This window comes from Panicum virgatum, chromosome 2N (genome assembly GCF_016808335.1).
Source record: "Panicum virgatum strain AP13 chromosome 2N, P.virgatum_v5, whole genome shotgun sequence".
Classification (NCBI taxonomy): domain Eukaryota; kingdom Viridiplantae; phylum Streptophyta; class Magnoliopsida; order Poales; family Poaceae; genus Panicum; species Panicum virgatum.
Window position 1 is genome coordinate 15,570,599 of NC_053146.1, and position 20,632 is coordinate 15,591,230.

At 41.9% G+C, this 20,632-nt stretch overlaps 1 protein-coding gene across 30 annotated transcripts; it reads right to left on the minus strand.

Annotated features, from left to right (window-relative positions):
* Positions 1 to 6,245: 6,245 nt before the first annotated feature.
* On the minus strand, positions 6,246 to 16,345 carry LOC120658133 (granule-bound starch synthase 1b, chloroplastic/amyloplastic). Of its 30 annotated transcripts, none has more exons than XM_039936371.1 (19): positions 16,120 to 16,345; positions 13,972 to 14,306; positions 13,596 to 13,676; positions 13,396 to 13,494; positions 13,209 to 13,298; positions 13,028 to 13,091; positions 12,853 to 12,953; positions 12,240 to 12,349; positions 11,897 to 12,143; positions 11,644 to 11,820; positions 11,359 to 11,550; positions 11,109 to 11,195; positions 10,893 to 11,021; positions 9,232 to 9,395; positions 8,121 to 8,180; positions 7,907 to 8,044; positions 7,239 to 7,300; positions 7,059 to 7,109; positions 6,246 to 6,772 (listed from the first exon to the last, which is right to left on the minus strand). In XM_039936371.1, exons 2-14 carry the CDS (start codon positions 14,293 to 14,295, stop codon positions 9,264 to 9,266), a joined length of 1,833 nt encoding a protein of 610 aa, XP_039792305.1. In that variant the 5' UTR covers positions 14,296 to 14,306; positions 16,120 to 16,345; the 3' UTR covers positions 6,246 to 6,772; positions 7,059 to 7,109; positions 7,239 to 7,300; positions 7,907 to 8,044; positions 8,121 to 8,180; positions 9,232 to 9,263. The 30 variants fall into 30 exon arrangements, with proteins under 30 accessions (XP_039792305.1, XP_039792303.1, XP_039792302.1 ...); XM_039936369.1 differs by having other exon boundaries at positions 6,246 to 6,748; positions 7,239 to 7,353; XM_039936368.1 differs by having other exon boundaries at positions 6,246 to 6,748; positions 7,828 to 8,044.
* Positions 16,346 to 20,632: the final 4,287 nt, after the last annotated feature.

A 20,632-nucleotide genomic window follows, 5' to 3' on the forward strand; every position in this document is an offset into this window, starting at 1 on the left:
GGCTGTTGCGTGGAGAGGGGGAAGGGAACGGGGAAGAAGCGGCTGGTGCAGCAGCAGCTGCTGCTGCAGTTGCTGGAGCAGCTGCTACTGCTGCTGCGCTAGCTGGTGGTGGTGGTGGTTGGGCTGCTACAGAGGCTTGGGAATGGGAGGAGCAAGAGATATCCAACCTACAGAAAAGTACGGCTTGGATACCAGATGTTAGAAGCCCAATTCTAACTCTCATTGAGCTGAGAGGATGACAATGAACTTGGGGCAATTTTCTGGTTTTCTCATATTCACAAACTCAAAGCCATGCCAACCCAAGGGGCTGGGGATACATACTTATAGTCAGCCAAGGCAGGCAGCCAAAGCTTGCTGCAGCAAAAGATGCTAAGATGCTAGTCAAAAGAACTAAAGCTAGATGCTGTCCTAGCAAACTGACTGTCCTAGCAAGATGCTGTCCTAGCAAACTGAAATATGCTAAAGGAATATATGCCCTGGTCCTTGCAAGGACTCTATGCCTTATCCATCCAGCACAAAGACTTATCCATCACTGAGCAGTAGTTTGTTGTGTTCATAATCTCTAGTGAATCAGCATTACAATTATTATCGAAGTTTCATAAGTATTTGTTCTCTTTGTCCATCTAAAATTGAACTCCTTGGCATGAAGAATCACTTGCTGAGAAGAACTTGGTTGAGATTGAAATACGTATGTAGTTTTTTGGATGGGCTAGCTGTTTAGCTGTTCTTTTTTTGCAGATGCAGTTAAGCTATTTTTTACACCTCAATTTAGGCATATTTTAGTAGTATTTTTTTGAAACATTTTCCGCACTCCATACCAAGCAACTTTTTTCAGTTAACCAGGTATTAATATGATCCTAGATAGGCAATAATACTCTACTAATCAAGCAAAGTACCATCTCAATTTGGGTTATTAGAGGACGTGCTGACTGGGAAGCACGTGCTATGTACATGACATTCTTTACGCAGGCAAATCATGCATGTTTCTGGTTCACTTAGCATCAAAAACTAATCAAAGTTTCAAATCTGCAGATCTACTTAAAACAAACTACAACATTGGATTTGATGGTGTGGAAGATATAGGGAAGCAACCAGGGGGCATCCAGCTCTTCTGTCCAGAAACTCACTGTTGCTAGAAATTCCCTGTGTATAGCAATTTGTTGGGGTAAAACAAAGAAGATTAGTGGGTTTTTGTCTCTGGAGGATGTGATTTTCCTCGTGGATCTATTATGTTATTAGAAATCTAAAATCAAGCTGCAAATGATGGGTACATAGTAGTAAGAAAAGCTCTCTTAATATGCTTATTTGATCCGCTTCTTTTTTCCTGTCGTTTGTTTCATGTAGGCTGTCTGCTTTTGCTTGTCTTAATGATATCCTGTGTTGTTGTGCCGTCTATGGCGGAAACCTTGCCTGGCAAGTTAGAGCAACTCTAACAGATTGATTTTCCTCTTTCCCCTTTTTCATCTTATAGGAGAATTCCTCATTACAATTTTAGCTTATTGGGGAGATGTGTTTCAGCAGATTGATTTTTTTCTTTTCCCTTTAATTCATGAGTGACTAGAATCTTCTCATGCATATAGATCTTGTGGCTAGGAAAGAATAGATAGAAAGGGAGAAGGAAGGTGGAATTCCCCTTTAAATAGTGGAGAGGGGAGGGAAATAAAGGGGAAAGGGGAATAGGGAAAATTAGTCTGTTAGAGCTAATTTTTTCTCTCTTAAATCTCTTTTATGGCTAAAAAGGGTATGGCTAAAAAGGGGAAAGGTGAAAATCAATTTGTTGGAGATGCTCTTAGCGGAGGGGTGAGAGTTGGGGCGGGAGAGTTCCGTGGGGCATTTGGCTTTTGTTTTGGTGCACATGCAAGTTGTCGGGGACGGGAACCATAAATGGAATTGCTAATATAATAGACTTTCCAAAAATAGATCGGCTTCAGGGGTGGATAATATTACGGCCGGCCGTAAGTTAGTCAGTTGTCGGTTCCTTCGGATTTTTCTACCCTTATAATCTCCAAAACGGTAAATGGTAATATCATCTGTCATGACCCGAACTTGATAATCATGATGCTTTCCAACCAGATATATTTGGTACTATAAAAGCCAATTAGGAAGTTATGCATTTGCATACAAATATCTCTATCGTGCTAGAAAATTACAGTACGTAAACTAGCAAAACATGCTTGTGTAATTCTACAGTTGATATAGACTAGTTTTTTTTTTGTCGAATCAAAACTCTAGCACAGGAGGTTTTCTCCCAATCCGCATTCTCAGTGGTCAGGATTCAATATAATATAAATTAATATATTGCATCTGAAAATCCTATAACCAGTAAATCATGTATCCAAGGTTCGTTATCTTAAATGCCCAAAATTAAATCCATACGTGTGATCAAATATCACCCAACAATGCAAACCTTTTGTTCAAAGAAAATATATGTACAGCATGTCGAAGCTAGCTCATGAAATCCAACTTATTAGCAATGCAATTGCAAAGCAAATAAAATCAGTGATAGATGTTCTGTCCTGATCTCACATTTTACAACAAAGAGGATGCCAACTATTGTTCTCTAAAACTCCAGGAAAGTGATATTTCGCATAGTATGGTTTATAAACTACAGATTTTTGTTGCAACCAAACATGATTATTTTTAAAAACCATAGTAGTTTCAATAACTCTAGATTTTCCGTGAAAACTCTAAAATGACAATGTATCCAAACCGGTCCCTAATCTTTTAGTTTGTTCATCCATCAGGGAGGCGCCGCACTTGTGGGGGATTGCTGGAGCTCAAGGAGTTACTCACATCCTCGCCCAGTTACCAGCTGGTTAGATAGTTGGTTGTGGTATTGAGTCTAGAAAAAAGTGTAAAAGGTTTAGAAAAACTTTTTGTGTGTTGGGGGGTTTGTTTCTACAGGTTTGTCCCAAGATCGAAAAAACTAAACCTGTGTACTCTGGGTGTTCTCACCTATCTCCTTCTTAATATATTGATACGCGGATCTCCTGTGTATTCGAGGAAAACAAATCTAGTATGTTTGGGAGAAAAAAGACCATTTATCCAAACTGTTGGACTGTTACTATTTGTCCAAAATTTTACAGTATTTGATATAGTTTACAATTGCTTTATGATCTTTCACAACTATGTTGGCTTTTCATTCAATTAGCAAAAGAGGGTCAAACCATCCTAAAATAAGTATGCCCCTTCCTAGACCATTCCTTTATAAATTCTTGAGAAAATTACTCTCAGGTGACCAAGCCATAAATCAGAGATTAGCTTTTGGTAAAATATAGTATTTTAAATCAGTATCTGTAGGAAAAGAAAGCTCTATCTGATTCAGTCCATCTGAGGATTCAAGGGTGCTATATGCCTATATGTACAATTGATAATCAGAAAAGAACCAAGATATTGTGCAATCATTCTACCAATAATGCATCAGGGTTAGAACCAAACTGATTGAGTCATATGATTTTAATCAATAAACTCCTTTTGCTTTTAATACTAGGTTCTAGCTACTTAGCTTGTTTGCACTTTGCACCTTTCAGGAAATGCAGGAGAACTAGATGCACCAAGACAGTAATTGTACTTAGTAATCGGCGGAGGCCGCGTAGTGTATTCCTTGTGTAGGCCAATCCCAGGTGCATTTATAATATGTCCTCTTTCATATACTCGCATCTGTTTTTGTAGACTGGGGTCTCAAGGCCCATAAGTGAATATACTCCTATGTGCTGCAGTGGAAGTGTGTTTAACGTAGCATTGAGCTAAACTTTGCATGTCAAGGTTAGTTCATTGGCCGAGCATTAAGGAATACCACAATTCTGGTATGGTGTTCGCTTTGAACTCTATTATGTAATCCTAGCCATCTGTACAAAACATTGTTAGAAACTAAATAATCAGTCTCATTGGACCCCTGATGCTTCCATGCAAATAATTGCAGCATTCTTTTTCCACTGCATAATTATTTCCATATGAGCAATATCCTGCTGTGGAGTATAGATAGCCAAGATGGATTTGCTTCATAATCAAAATGACATGCAGGCGTTGAAGCAGTTGAAGTAGAGGCAGCTAGTCTATCAAGTTTAATTTGCTCATAACAGGTTAGGCATCATGGTTATAACTGAACCTTGATTCACAATGTAAGGATAAAAAGAATACCAATCCAATCATTGTTCATTTTTACTGCAAAGATGATGTGATATCAGCAGGATGTTTAGGGGATTAAAAAGCTAGGGAAATGTGGGGTTCACATGAGTCAATGATATGTGGGTCCGATGATATATATATAACTTTAGGATCTTTTAGTGGTACAAATCCAATTTTTTCCAAAAAGGGGTATTGCTGCTAACAGGTTAATAATGGAAACTATACCGGCCCTCAAGTTTTGAGAGAATTTGTTGTTGAGGTTATATTGAAACAGCTGGATGAATTAGGAACAAATTGCAGACATAAAAGCACTGGGGTGTGAGAAAAGTTGTTGTCGATTGTAGACTGGAAAAGCTGACAGGTTGTATAGCTGTGGCTTTTGAGAAAATTTCTTAGGGGGGCTTGTGGGAGCTCCAATGGACAATATGGGGGTAGGGGCCTGGAGCCCCTCGTGCCCCCACGCTAGCTACGCCCCTGCTTATACATACTATTTACCTATCTAATTATGTGTCAATTTTCACCACAACTGAGACCTCGTCGCTTGTTTTTACCTTATATAGTTTCTTAAAAATAATTGTTGCAACTAAAACTTAGTAAGATTATTTTTTCGCAACACTATTTTTCAAACACGTGCATACCGCACGTGCACCCTAGTACCAAGAGACTATCATAACCTTCGCCTGACCATGTCAGAGGTTGCAATCCCCAACACATTACATTGGATTGGATCTTATTTGGACTTCCAAACTTGATATGGGCTTGGATTTATGTGAGGCCAAAAATCCAATAGGCTTGCTTGGATAGTGTTCTAAAGTACAAAATATAGAATCTCAATTTTCCTGGTGGGCTTCTATTGACGAGAGACCCACATATTGATTTGGCATACTAATTTTCATAAAGTATCTGGCTGTCCTACTTTCTATGCCCATCCTGTTCTATTTTAGTTTAGTTTATGTCCCTAACCCTACAAATCTGAGTGAGTAGATAGCTTTCCTCTTTTTTTTTTCAGATTCCAGTAGCTAGAAGGTTATATGCATATCGACAGCGAGACATTTATGATGACATTATCAACCTTAAAATCCTCCTATCCCGTTTCTCAAAGGAACTCACAGGGATAGATTATTCTTGCGTAGGTCCATAGGATATTAGGATGAGTCAGTATGCGTATGTACATTTTCTGAGTGGAACATCCGGTGAAGAATAATGGCATGAACCCTAATGCTCCACTATGAAGCGAACAATGCAGAACAGCAACGAGAGACTTGAAACAAGATAAGCAAATCTTTCAAGACCTTATCATGACCATTCGAGTTACTCGCTCACATTAGCAATTTACACAAGCTTGGTGATTGAACCAAAGCGAGAATTAGGTTGGAACATCCAGCTAACGTTGCGCATGAACCAAACCAGTCACGCCTTATTTAGAACTTCAACATTCGGTGCGTGATGCGCGCCCTACCCATTTGATGCAAGTAAACAAAAACTAAAAAGAAGCAAAACATGACAAACTACATGCTCCTCAGTCAACACTCTAAATATTACTATTTTACAAATATAAATTTGCTATTCAACAAATTAAATCTGAATATGTATCTCTGAATTCGTTGTCTATATCTGATCTTACTTCTTTTCTAGCATAGTCATTACCAGCACGGAAGTCAGCCTCAGCTTCCAACATGGCCAGCAAAAGCACCAACACCAACGCAGATAGATATGCCTTTCCACTTAATGTCGTGATGACATCAGTATTCCTCGGAAACAATGAAGAAGGCAGCTATCTCACCTCCAGCCTGTTGGGAGTCAGGAAAATATCTGATTTGTTGATGAACAAAAGTTAAAACAGGACCTGAAGAATGGCATGAAAGGGACTTCATACTTATGGTCTATGTTTTTAAAGCGGTAAGGCGAGGCGAGGCGATCCACCACCACCTTATCGCCTTGTCACCTAGGCGGGCTAAGGCGAGACCTTAAGCAAGGCGAGCCGCCACCGCCTTGTCGCCTAGGCCTTGAAAACAGAGCTTATGGTGTGTCTTATCAAGACACCAATCAGAACCTGATATAGAACAATCATAGTGATTGCCCTATGCAATTAGTATTTGGAATTCTTCATGCGTAAGTAGTACATACAACAAAAACAACAATAACATAGCCTTTTTTTCCCAAGCAAGTTGGGGTAGGCTAGATATGAAACCCGAAAGAAATAAGTTCAAGATTCAGGCACATTGATAGCTAGTCTCCAAGCGCTCCTATCCAAAGCTATCTCTTTAGAGATATTCCAATCCTTAAGGTCTCTCTTAACCGACTCATCACACGTCAGTTTAGGTCTACCTCTACCCCTCTTTACATTATCGACCCGCTCAAGAACCCCATTACGCACTGGCGCCTCAGGAGGCCTTCGTTGGACATGTCCAAACCATCTCAGCCTATGCTGGGTAAGTTTCTCCTCAATTGGTGCCACTCCGACCCTATCCCGAATAACTTCGTTCCGGACTCTATCCCTCCTAAGGATTGCTTCTTTTCTCCACTGCAAGCAAGCAGCAGCTCCTCTCGAGCACATGAATCACAAGCAGCAGCACGGCAACTCCTCCATTTCCCATCGATTCAAGTAGCAGCTCCACCACTGTAGGCATATGTAATGAGCTTCCTGAAAACCAAATCCAAATAGACACAGAATGGTCGCCTTCTACTGCATACCAATTAATTGATGAAACTAAATTTGTCATCAATATAAAGAGGTAAAAAAAACTAAATTGGACTGCATAAAACTGAAGTGTTTGTACATTAACAATGCTCATCTAGCGGAGTGAAGATTGTTTAGTGTACTGTCTATTTGATAAATTAATATTAAGATTATCATGTCAGTGAGCCCAACCTCTTTCCTGTGTACTAATTTTCCTACTCACGGACAAAAGACAAAATTAAAAATTCACCTATTGAACATATACAAACACCACCTGAGGAGCACATAGATTTGCTGTAGTCTGTAAAACAATTGAGCAGAGGAATAGCAATAGTTGTCATGATTACTTTTACAAGCATAGGACCACGATGCAAATAGGATATGATGCTGCGGTTTGTAGGCTCAATTAAAAGAATCCTCAAACACTGACCTATATTATATTTGCCACTTAAAGATAACCTTAGCCGGTGTTAGTGCAATAAACATATTGGCCTGCACAATAACCTTTCGGTTCAATAAATTGTTGCCCATGGAAGCATAAATCACTGCATAAATAAAGAGGACATCAAAACAGAATTAATACTCAGTGAGCTATTTCAAATTAAAGAAATAACCAAATATAAGAGAACCACCAACCAGACATTTTCGTTGCGGGTCAAAGTACAGATTTCCATGCAGTACTAACACCGACGAAAATTAACTATGTCAAAGTTTCTAAAATACTCAGGCTATTAACTATTAACTATGAAGCTTACATTCAAGCTCATCCACAAGACCACAACCACGCTGAAATCCTCAGCATCTAATAAGTAACCATCAGTTGTAACAAAGAGCCTATTCACAATTAAGCTAATAATGATGTCATCACCCTCATATATACACAAGCTATTAGCTCAGGTAGCATGCATTACAAAGCAAGCAGCTAAAATTTATATGCTCACAATCACAGCTAAAGACGAAATCCCAAGCAAAAAAACAGATCAGGAAGCTATACTTAGGAAGGGGAATGGGAGCACTACCTTAATTAAGTGAGAAGAGCGAGGAATGAGGAGTCATTACCAACGAAGGGCCCACATCAAGCAACGATCTTTGTGTTACCTGGTAGCACGTGCAACATGGTCGGATTCAGATCCGATGATCTGATCCACAGACGATTTGTGGCTATCTGTCTCCAATCGAGTTAACCTTCTTCTGAAGTACTAATTCCTTCTCTACATGGCCTTCTTCTGATAAAACCTACAAATCATATTATTATATGAGTATGAATGTGCTAAACAATGTTAAAGAGATGTCCCTGGTCACTGAAAACAACCTTTCTCCCTTGCAGAATCTAGAATGAAATCCCTCTGCTTGACCATGGCACAATTCACATCTGACAGAATGCACAATGAAATTACACCTTAGCCAGCAAGACAAAACAAGAAACAAAAAATCTAGTGTTTGCTGGGGGTGAGAGGAATACTGTTGAAAATAATTTCCAAAAACATTTCAATTTCTTCCTCTTCCTTTATTGAAACCAAAAAGGTCACAAACAAATCAAGAAAAAAAATCAATTTTCTTCCAACAAATTGTAGATCACATCACATCATAAAAGGAGAGGTAAAGAAACCCAATCTTCCAATTGAATGAAACTATAATCCTCTCCAATTTTTATTCGAGTAGCCTCTTCCTTTTGGTAGAAGTTCAAGCAATGCAGCCACCTAAGATGCAAGCCCAAAGAAATGTTTGGAATTTTAATTGTGGCTTCCAGTGATCAACATCCCCCTAGATAAAATGTCATGTAATAGTTAACCTTGACCGCACTGAACAAATCCTACACTAAAGTCTAGCCAGTTAACCTACCATTCCCCTCATAGGAATCTTGTGGCTTCCAGTGATCAACATTCCCCTAGATAATGCCATGTAATAGTTTTGCGGCCTTAGACTGACCACAGCGGATCGAGCATCCTCTCCCCCATCCCTATTCCCTACCCCACCTCCCACTCTGTCTACAGTGCTTGCTACAGTATGATTCCGTCCTTTACTCGTCCATTTACTCGATCCGCTGTGGTCAGTCTTACTGGCAGCAGATTTTTACTACTGCTAGTGTTAGACCAACTTTTTTAAAAAAGAAAATAAAGTGCTAGACCATCTTTAGAAGCTACTAATTACTAAAACACATCCTCCCAATGGAGGTCCGACACGTGTGGCATCAGCCAAGCAGTGAAGTGGCCAAATGCACAATATGCCCCAACTACCATGTTTTTCTATTCCGTAATGCACCTTTTATTTTACCAATGTTACACATAGGAGAGCATAGCACATTATACTATAACAAGTCAATATAGTGTATCAGCCAAATACTAAATTTAAGGAAAAACGTAATGCTACATCACAACACAGTGCAAAAATGAAAAATGAAAAAGAAATGAGTGCACCCTCACCACATCTCAAGGAAAGCTTCCTGCTACTTCGTTCAAAAGAATGGGCAAAAGGAGAAAAAGAAAGGAGAAAAGAAAAGATAGGGGAAATTTTGGTCTTCCTTGTTGGCGTTAGGGACCAGCTCCAGCAACGCCTTCATCTTGTCAGCTATCCTCTCCCTCCGAAGCTGCAACAAACGCATGGCGAGAGTGAGCAAGAAGACACATAGGAGATGCACAGCTGAGGTATGAAAGTCGGCAAAGACCCATACAAATCGTCCTACATCTCATCTCTAGTTCTGTGCTATATCTCAGTATCTGAACACTGAAACCAAAATTTGTGGCCAAATTTTGCAGCTTGGAGCAAGCGACAGTGAACTTGAGGCCTCCGATAGGTCAAACTGGGCCTGCAGTTCCACTCCACGCCGGGACTCATGAGGGTCGGCCTGGGTGGTGGCGAGGCCGAGGTGGTGGCCGGCGGCGCGGACGACATCCTGTTCAACTTCTTTCGACCCGTTTTGCATCTTCCTTGGATGCGCGCGTGCAGCAGGGGCCACGGCCGGCGGGGAGGCGCCGAGGGAGGAGGAGGCCAAGGGCACGCTCACCGACGAGCAGCCGCGGGAGGTAGGCTGCAGCCCGCCGGATCCACGCCCAAGAAGGCAACGCGCTCCTCCTCGCCGGTTCCCGAGGAGCAGGCGGCTGCCGAGGCTGCCGGGGAGGCGGCGCCCGCCTCAACGCCCGAGGGAGCAAGCGGGGGCCGCGGCCAGCGGGAGGCGCCGAGGGTGGAGCAGAGGAGGACGACGACTTCGAGGGTGCACTCACCGACGAGCAGCCGCGGGAGGTAGGCCGCAACCCGCCGCCAGATCCACGCCGGCCCATGCCGCGCGGAGGCGTGAGGGGCGGGGAGGCGAGCCAAAGAGAAAGGAGGCGGCGGCGGGGAGCCGGAGAGGGAGGGAGAGAGCGGCGGGGAGACGCGACGAGGAAAGGGGATCGAGGCTGCGGGAGGGGTAAACTGAAATTTTGCCTCGCGGGGAGGTTTTTGCAAATGCGACAGCATCATCCAATTTTTTCTTCTTTGTGTCAACATAAATATTAGTTGGAGGACCTAAATGATAAATATATGAGCATGAGTACTGTACTGTCAGGACGATCTGGATTTAGTTGTGATTTTAAGAAAAACTGAGGACTTTTTTGCAAAAGAGCCGAAGCTCGCGGAGGTGCGACACGCGTCTGCTTTTTCCCGTGGGATGTCATGCGGGGAGGAGGCGGAAGGGCAGTGGGTTTTAATCAACCTGATATCAAGGATTATATTACACATCACGTAGAGGCGTGAAACTGGTGGCTTTGCCTGTGACTGGCTCAACATGTCATGGAAGGCTAAGAAATTTTAACCTATGCCATGCAGTCAGGAGGGTTCTAAAAGATAGTACTAGTTCATAATGCTCAATGCATATTTCCCAGGCACGAGAGGCTTCAGGGAGTGGCCACATTTTCCTTGGCAAGAGGGGCGATCTCCTCGCCCTCGATGCCCGCCTCACTTCCCTCGACCCCGAGGCCAAGAAGCACCTCCTCCCACTTCTTCGCAGGCCCCTGGATCAGAGAAGGGAAGGGCTTATCCTGTATCTTCACAAAAAGTTGCTGCACGGTTACGTTAAACAAACGAAGAACTTAGCATCTGTGCCTACCTTCCAGGACAGGTCCTGCACCATGCAGTTCTGAATCATCTCATGGAATGCAGGGGTGTCGTACTGTTCCAGAGCGCGTGTGACAGTTGATGCCACTGCTGCGACATCAGCTGGATCGACAGTTTCACACTACAGGATAGCAATGGCTATGTTCAGGAACTATTTCTTGAGCGCGCATGAGAGCAAAAGAGTCGGTGGTTGCCTGCTGTGCTTTACCTCAACATTGAAGGAACCCATGTGGAATCCGGTGACACCCTCCTTAACCGTGTCTACAAGTCCTCCAGTTGATGAACAGATGGGGATCTGAAAAAAGAAAGATATTTGCAGAATTTTGTCATCAATGGCCATTTTTCTCCACCTTCACTACTTAACTAAGTAGTATTTTCTAACAGTTTATACAGAACTAAGATATACCTTTGAATGCAATCAAACTGGAAATGTAACAAGGCAAGTTAGAAATTCTTACCACTCCATATCTCATCCCTTGCAACTGAATGAGACCACACGGCTCAAACCTGCTTGGGACAATGATGAAGTCAGCCCCAGCAAACATCATATGTGCTAATGGGACGTTGAATTTCGCTATGCCTCTAGCATTGTTTGGATATTTCACTTCTAGCAGCGTCAATTCCTCCTCCATTTTCTTCTTCCCTGTACCCTGAAGAGCAAAAGAAAGTTTTCTCATCAACCTCAGCTTGCATTGTGGCATGTGAAAGCATTAGGATTCACTTATTAATTAATTGAAACATACAAGAACAATTATCTGAACATTCTCGCCCACGAATTCTGGAATGGCTGAAATAAGTATGTCTGATCCTTTCTGTTCTTCAAGACGGCCAACAAAAACTATAACAGGGATGTTGGAGTCCACAGGCAATCCAACTTCAGCTTGCAACCTTTCTTTATTGAGAGCCCTTGCTTCAGTTACCTGACAATTTATTTCATTGAGTAGAGAAATCTCCAAATGTCATAAGAACAGGAAATGTCACAAATAGTGACCTTACCGTTGTTGCATCATATTTCACACTGATGTACTTATCTGTTGAAGGATCCCATTCATAAACATCCATGCCATTTACAATTCCAGTTTCAAGGGGCTTTGTGCGAAGGACACCATCCAACTCAACACCTTTGTCTGGGCCAGAAGTGAGTTCCTTGACATAATGTGGACTAACTGTTAGAACCAGATCACTCTCAATGATCCCTGCCTTCATCCAGTTAATCTTTCTCCCTAGTACAGGCTTAACATGTCTGCACACGTTCACATTCTACCAGTGTCAAAGAAACTAGAAGAATATACAGAATACTCATTATCTAAATGAAGGAATAGAGCATGAAGGTCCATACCCATCAATAAAATCAAATGACGGCAAGAAACTGTCAGGTAGATTAAGAACTTCGAAGTCTGCTCTGGCAAATCTACCTTGATAGGCAATGTTGTGAATGCAGAAAGCAACCTACAAGATCACAGTTGACCAAAAAAAAAGTAAATATAAAAATATGTGAAGTATGAAGACTAAAAAGATCACTCTGCAGAATTTCAATATTTTTGTGAGAGTAAAACTCAATCCCTTAGAGTGGGTGTTGGTTACATATATGAGTGGGTGTTGGTTACATATATAGTCATGTTAATGATGGCTACATTCGATTCATAACAAAGGACAGATCCTGGACGGCTAGCACAATACGTCATCAAACAATACCCCACAGTCTATACTGTAGCACTGCAGTCAGACTGAAGTTAAGAGAAGAAGTCACTGCTGATATCATGAAGAATTACAATACTTTTCGGAGAGTAAAACTCAATTTCTTAGGTGCTGTTACATCTAGTGTCCTGTAGTCCTAACTACATACATAACAAAGGACAGATCCTAGCAAGCCAACACATGATTACTCCCCATAAACTTAGTGCCCCAAGATTTCTTTAAAGTCGAAAAAACAAAAGAAGAAAATGGGATACCTTAGCATTCGCATAAATTCCATTTGGCTTATACATGCTCTTCAGATAGCAGGGCAGAACTGCAGTGTGCCAATCATTCGCTACGAAGACAACATCTTCACCTGATTACAAGGGGGGAAAAAACATGAATGTAAGTAAGAGAGTGTGGCCATGTTAGTTCAACAGAGAGACCTACCATAAGGTCCAGAGAAGTATTCAGAATTGCTGAGATTGAGAACTCTTGGAGCCTCCAATGCAGCCTAAAAGAATAGCTGGATTAGATTAAATTTCACAAAAATAATATCAAATGGAGAAATTTGTTGGATTGCAGTGTACTCTTGAATAATCAAAATTCAAAAGTTGACTGGATTACTTACAAGGCACAAAAGGCAGAACCTCAACTGGTTATCTCTATAGTCAGTTCCTGTAGTAGGACCATACAATTTTGCACCAGTCTTGCCCCATACCTAGAGTACATGATTCAAATGCAACATTGAAAGGTCACTAGTTCGCTACACCTAATTAAGCCATTCAATAAGCACACTGAAATGCAACTCAACAGACCTTTTCAAGAAACATAGGGTGATCAACAAAAACACGATCAACTCCTCTTTTGTAGCAGTGGAAGAAGCGAACAGTTTCTACTGTGTCACCAACATTTACCTACAAAAGTGAAACATGTTTTAGTGGTTTAGCATATAAAATGTCATTAAGCAGCCACAAGTTAAATGCAAGCTAAATAGCAATAAAGTAAAAACATATACCTCAACAAGGACATTTGTATCCCATGCATCCTTGTATTGATCATAGCGAGGAGCTATCGTCATGACTCGGTGTCCCATGGCCTACAAAAAAAATGATACATACATAATGTAAAACACTGTATTACACAGAAATGTCTGTACAATACTATCTCAGAACAGAAGAAAGAGATACAGAACAGCCTGCATTAAGCATCATAGTAAGCAGAAACTATCTTGAGTTAGTCTCCTGAGATGGTTCAATTCAAGGGTGATCAGATACTATCAACAAGGCCTAATTACCTAAGATTTGGCAAGGAACACCAGAACATAACTGCATGAACTCAGACTTTGAAACTTGTGGTTATTGAAAATAGCAATGTTTTGTAAGAACACTTACAGCCAGAGCTGGGGGCAGTCCTCCTACAACATCACCGAGGCCACCAGTTTTGCACCATGGGTGTACTTCAGTTGCAACAAAAATTATGGTCATTCCAGTGGAACATACAATAGGTGCCTGAGACCTGGTAGTCTTTGGACGATTTGTGGCTCTTCTTTTGGACAGCTGTGTCTTACTTCGCATGGATTGGGAATGATTGCTTAAGAACCTAACTCCGCCTCTACAACATTGTTGGAATTGCATGTGAGGTGTCTGCTTCAGTGCAATGGGCCTATTTGTTTGGTAAGAACCATAGGCAGATATTGAACCCATTGTTGCGGCCATTCAATGGTGACCTGTCAAATGTCCATGAAGATAAAAGTTATTTATGTTATTCTGGTTCAGATAAACATGAAAAATTACATTGCTTACACACATATTCACAATGGAGAGCGGCACAAATATTTTTATGCCAGATGTTTATAATATCAAAAATATGAATCTGATTTTTATTTAAAAAAACAATATTCACAAACTGGCACAAAGGACAGGTTATGTTGATGTAGAACAAATGTTATGTGACTAGATCCAAGTATAACTTTTAGATGTTTCAAGTGTGTGAATGATGAGAATACTCAAACTCAATGTGCTGAAGTGATTCAAGGGAACTAATTTGTGGGCATATATAGTAGTCCCACACCCTGACAATGCCTCCAGTTCAATCTGAGACACCATCCAAGGGAAGGCCTCTTTTGTTAACGCCACATTCAGTTACCCAAGACTCTAGCTTGACCTACGCAAAAAGTTAATGAAGTTTCTGACACCTAACTCACAGTGCACTTCAGCACCTTCATACAGTAGTTCAGATAGCCAGTTCGGTCATTTTACTCGGACATAGTAAGGATAAAGGGAAAGAACCTTTTTCCACTAAAAGGATAAAAAAATAGGTTTCTTTGTTTATTTTAAGTTTATTTCATTTTGGTCCAAGGTTTCCTTGTTTCAGTAATTGTGGAACAAGGTAAAAATAATAAGAAAAGAAAATATTTCCTCATGGGTTCTAGTACTAATAAACTCTAGTTAATATTACTCAACTGAAATAGGAGATTTTTTCCGGTTGAAAAAAATAGGACATTTTTCATACAGAGGACTGTTTGTGGAGAGATGATTGTAGGCTGATGAGAATTTTTTTTCTTTTTATCAGGTGATATAGGGTTCAACCAATGAAATTTTAGGGTGTAGCAAAAACATGGAAAATCCATAATTATCACAAATTCACAAATGTCACTGTCCTAGGAACCTACTTCCATGTTCATGTTGAAAAGTAAGTGGACCCAGTTTGTCTTGACATTCTCCTACATATTTTTATTCCTTTTTTTTTACCAAAGCAAGTAGGAGAAGCCCCAACCTATTTTTTTGTATATATTTCTTTTATTCCAGACCTGTTTATAGTTCGCTCCCATGGGGAGCCAAACCCAAGTCTGCCGGATGCTACTCAGGTGCTCTAACCACTAAGCTAGAGGCTTTTTCGCGCTTCATTTTTATTCTGAACCATCTCTTTCTCCAGTTTTAGCACCTAAGGCATGAAGATGGGTGGCATGCGAAGTGCCAAGATTCCGAGATTCAATCAACAGAAAGGGAAGTGCTGAAAATAAGCGCTAAGTTGAGAATCCAAGATCCTGTCATCACAAAAGAATGCATGTGGGGGCATGTAAGACCAGAAGTAACAAATTCCTGTAAGAAAGGTTTCGTGATACCAAAACATCATATCAAGCATCCTTACAGATCACTAGTGCCTCTCAAGAAATTCTAACTACAGAACAAGTTTTTCTAGACAAGCTGACCCCATACCACTTTCGCGGACCTGCCTCTAAAGTGGGGCAAAGTAAACGGTCGAGTAGGACAGGGAACCTACTAGGCTCCCAGATACTGAAGCCATAGATCACAGATTCGGGAGCGCGCAGGAGGAGGCCCAGGACGGGGATTGGGGAAGAATGAGCTTCAGTCGATACGTTACGAGACAGTAAGCACTAAGCTAGAGCAAACCTCCACGAGCGGATCACACTCTTCCCAAGTGCAAAAGCGCACACGAGATGAGCTCATAGTTGCCAAGACAAGACAACCAATCGGGGGGGGGGGGGGGGGGTCTCCAAGAATGGGAATGCCGGATACCTTGAGCTGCTGAGCGCTGGCTGCAGCCGCGGGAGGAAGGCGAAGCGGGCTGGCGGGAGTGCGGCCTGCAGGGCGCGGGCGGGTGGAGGCTCGCTCAGGTACAAGTAGAAGGCAGGCGGCGAGGAGGGCCAGGGAAATATCGCGCGGTGGCTGGCGCACGGGCGCCACACGATGGCCTGCGCCACAGCGCCAGCGCGGCCACCACCACACGCGGGGGGGCGCCTGGGGCGGGCCGCCGGGGCGCTCCTCGCCTCGGCAGCGTGCCCGCACCGCACCGGCGCGGCGGGTCCGAGACTCCGAGGCGAATATGCCGAGGAACGGGGGGGCAGGAGGCACGAGGGCCGTCGGTTCCGGCGCTGGGCCCTGGCCGGCCGGGGAAAAGTGCGGGGGGCTCGTGGTGTTCCCGTGCCCGTGCGAGGCGCGCGGGGCAGAGGCAGGCAGGGAGCAGGGGGAGCGTGAGCCGTTGGTTTGGGGAGGGCGGCGACGGCGACGGCATCGGCCGTCGGACAGCGGGGTGGCAGCGACCGAGGAAACTGAAAAGTTGGTGGCGGACAAGGGCATGTTTGGTTAGGTGTCGTATCACAATTAAAAAAACTAATGTTCGCGTGGAGTACTAAATAAAGTTTATTTGTAAATTTTTTTTCAAAGATGAGTGTAACTTTTCAAGACGAATCTAATAAGTAAAGTTCCATCGTGATTGGCTACAGTGATGCTACAGTGACCACGCTCGATCATCCCCTAATCGTGCAGTCAAAGACCTCATTAACTAAAGTAACTGCTACAGTACCATAGTTGTCGAAGTAATTTTATAATTAAATTTTATTTAATATTTCTAATTAGTGGTCAAAGCATCCAAACGTTTTTATGAAAATGTTTTCACGCCAAACCAAACACGACCAAGGGCAAACGACGACAGACATGTGCTGGGGCGGGCCCAAATCGCGTACGAGATTTCTTTTTTTTGGAAATTCAAGAGTAATTTTTATTCTTCTGGGCGGTTTTTTTATCCTCTAATTTTTTGTGACACAGCTATGGGAGTTATCATTATTTTCTCCTATGCCTGGACGACAGCCTCCATGAGCCAAATGGAGGGTAATTTGAAGCGTAGCTGACCACAAGATCAGAGTTTGTGTATATTTGCTGCTTCATTCAACGGTTAAGCTGATTTGCTGCTTCACTCAACAGTTGAGATTGCTTCTTAAGTGGGTGTGACAAGTAAAGAAAATGTTCTAACCTCCACTTCCTAGGTGGGGACGTAACTTAGGAAGGAAGTTAGACAAAGGAAAACACACACAGCACAATTTGAGAGAGAAGAGAAAGAAGAAGAGATGCAAATATATCCATATTTGATGGTTTTGAACCAATTTGCTTTAAGTCATTGCTCGGAGGCTCAAATTTGTTTGGATTTGCGTTAAATTTAGAACTTAGTGAGCATGTTTTATACTTAGAATACGTCGATATAGTCATTTGGTTCGAGGATTGGTTGAGTTGAGCATTAGATTTCAGAGGAGTTTCTTCAATTCGGGTGACTCCATTCTCAGCATAAAGCCGCAATAGTATATTACCAGTTTGGGTACTGAAACTATGTTTGATTAAGCTGAATTTTGTCAATGTTTATAGTACTCATGGATCTACATCTCTATCGTTTGGTGCACATTGGACCTGTGATTTGTGAGATATGTACTAATAATTTCTAAGTGGGACCGAATTCTTGACTTTGGCGTATGACAATTATCATACCTCTTGTTAAATGATTGTGATTGTCGTTGATGATGTCAAATTTGTATCATTGTGAATATGTTGCTGCTGGTGTAATCCTCTAAAGATCTAGAGAAGATTTTTCGTAATTATTTGTTGATTATAGTGGAAGCTTACAGTGGAACGGTTGGTCCTTTAGGTTTTCACTTCTCAATTTGTGGAGGTATTTCCATATAAATCGTTGTGTTTGTATGCGCATGATTGTTACTATTCGGTTGCATATCTGGTTCTCAATATTTATCATAAGATGAGAGATTAATAGTTACTTTACTACTGTCTTTATCCCAATGGAAAGTTTGTGTGGAAATGTGTATATATGTGAAAGGATCTTGATCACACGATGTCGAAGCCTAGAGGGGGGGTGAATAGGCATTTCTTCAAATTTCAGCACTTAATTCTTGCTGACACTGCCTGGACTGGTCAGACCGGTCCACCAGACGGGTTGGACCGGTCTGATCAGGCAGACAGGTCACAGCAGGAAGAATTCTCTTTCTCGAGCTTGAACCTATATGAAACTTGGAGTGTAGCTTTTGCAGAGTACTTCTATCAATATAATGAGCTGCCTACACACAAGTAGAATACACCCAAGTAGATCGAGCGGAAGCACAATTCAAACTCAAGACTATGAATGTAAGGTGAGTAAATCAAACCGAAATGAAGATGATGCAAAGGAGACACGGGGACTTGTTTTACCGAAGTTCGGATACACCCCCATGCACCCACGTGTGAATCCTACTCTCCGTTGAGGAAGCTCGTGGTGACCGCAAGGTCAAGCTATCTCCTCTCTCCACTATATGATCATGCGCCCTCTTGGCACACAATCGCTGCTGCAACAAACTTGCCGCTGCTCACCACAATCTTGGGAGCTAGTCGGCGACGCCTAGCCGTCTAGGAGCTAATGCTCCAAGAGTAACAAATACTTTAATCGAGTTGGCCGACGCAACCTCAAGTGCTCAAAAGCTAGGGCTCAATCTCTCTTGCTCAAATGACTCTCGAGGAATGGATTCACTCAACCCAACTCAAGGATTCAACTTGAATCAAGAAACTCTCACAAAGAGATGTTGGGGAGGACTCTCCAAATGCTCACAAGGCTCTCAAATGTGTGTCTAGAATGTAATGGCATCAGCACCCACGAATGGGTGAAGCCATGGGGTATAAATACACCCTCTCACAAAACTAGCCGTTGCCCCTGTCAGTGTAAGACCGGTCAGACCGGTCGGTTTGATTTATAACCGTTGGAGGCTACTCCCTGCCTAGACCGGCCGGACCGGTCCCTCTCTGGCTTTTGCAGTTAGCTCTCTCTCTTTGGCTAATTTCTCTAGGGACTATTTTGAGCACTTTTGGTGTTGTCTAAACCCACTGATGTTGCATCCCTCTTGATAGTACGACATACCTATACTCAAGTGCATAAATGAAATATACGATTATCACAATTTTCACTTGAGCTTCGCATTATGATCATGCCGACCTTCATTCGACCAATACCGTGAGGGTATCAACATCTTTATTCTTTGAGCATACCCGCTTTGAGCTAGTAACTTTGAATCTTCGATTTGCATAGGAATGAAATCCATCTTGATTCACAAGTCATATTCTTCACTTGAATAATGACACTCTTCAACATAGAGCTCTCCATGACTCTAGGATCTCCGGCCTTTGATCCATATCGGTTTTTTTGCTCCCCCCAAGTCGTCGCTTGCGTAGCCTCTTGAAACACGCCTCTCGGTCCTCTATCTTTATCCTAGCCATCCATCTTTAACTCATATTGATTTGTGTCATGCATGAAATCTTCTTTATCAATTTGAATTCTCATTTCAATCTCATATGCAAGCTTTCCAATTTGAGACATCATATATACATAAACTCATGTCTCATTTACTTTTGCCTTACTTGCTTCTTTTGTTAATCACAATTTATGACAAGTTCTTCGAAACTTTGAGACTATGCATAAGCACATAACATCTCATTCACAAAACCTTTACTTGTCATTTTGAATCCCATTATAAATCGAACAAGCCTTCGCAAATATTAGAGCCTTTATATCAACCATGAATACCCTGTTGTATTATTGTTTTTCTTGTTTTACTTGTCTCATATATATTATGCCAATAGGATAATCACACTTGCTTGCAACACATGAGCCATCTCATTTAGTACCATTTACTCAATCAAATTCCTGCTCATAATCTCATGCAAACAAGTTAGTCCTTTAATCGTGTTGTCAATCAATACTCCAAAGCCCACTAGGGGCCTAGATGCTTTCAATCTCCCCCATTTTGGTGATTGAAGACAACCCGATTAAAGCTTACCAAAAAGATATTTAATAAAGCTTTTGAATTCTCAGATTTAGTTGGAGCTCCCCCTCAATATGTGCATATGAATGAAATTCATCACAAGTTGGCCTTACATGCCAAATTACACATATTGAGAACAAATGAGACTCCCCCTAAATCTCAGCATCTTTGGGGTGCAACAAGTGTGTGTGAACATCAAAAAAATAACCCGTGATGCAATATGACATGTAAAGCACATAAGCAAGTCAACATGCAGTGCTGTTGCCACAGACCGGTCAGACTGGTCACAACCAGCCAGCACGCAAACACGGCTTAGACCGGTCAGACCGGTCAGAGACAGCCAGCTCAGCCCAAAGCTGAAACAAAAGCATCACATCTCATGAAAACTTCACACTATCATAAACATTTCTTAAGTATTTAAAAAACATGATAAATGCACCCATTAACACACAATACAACAG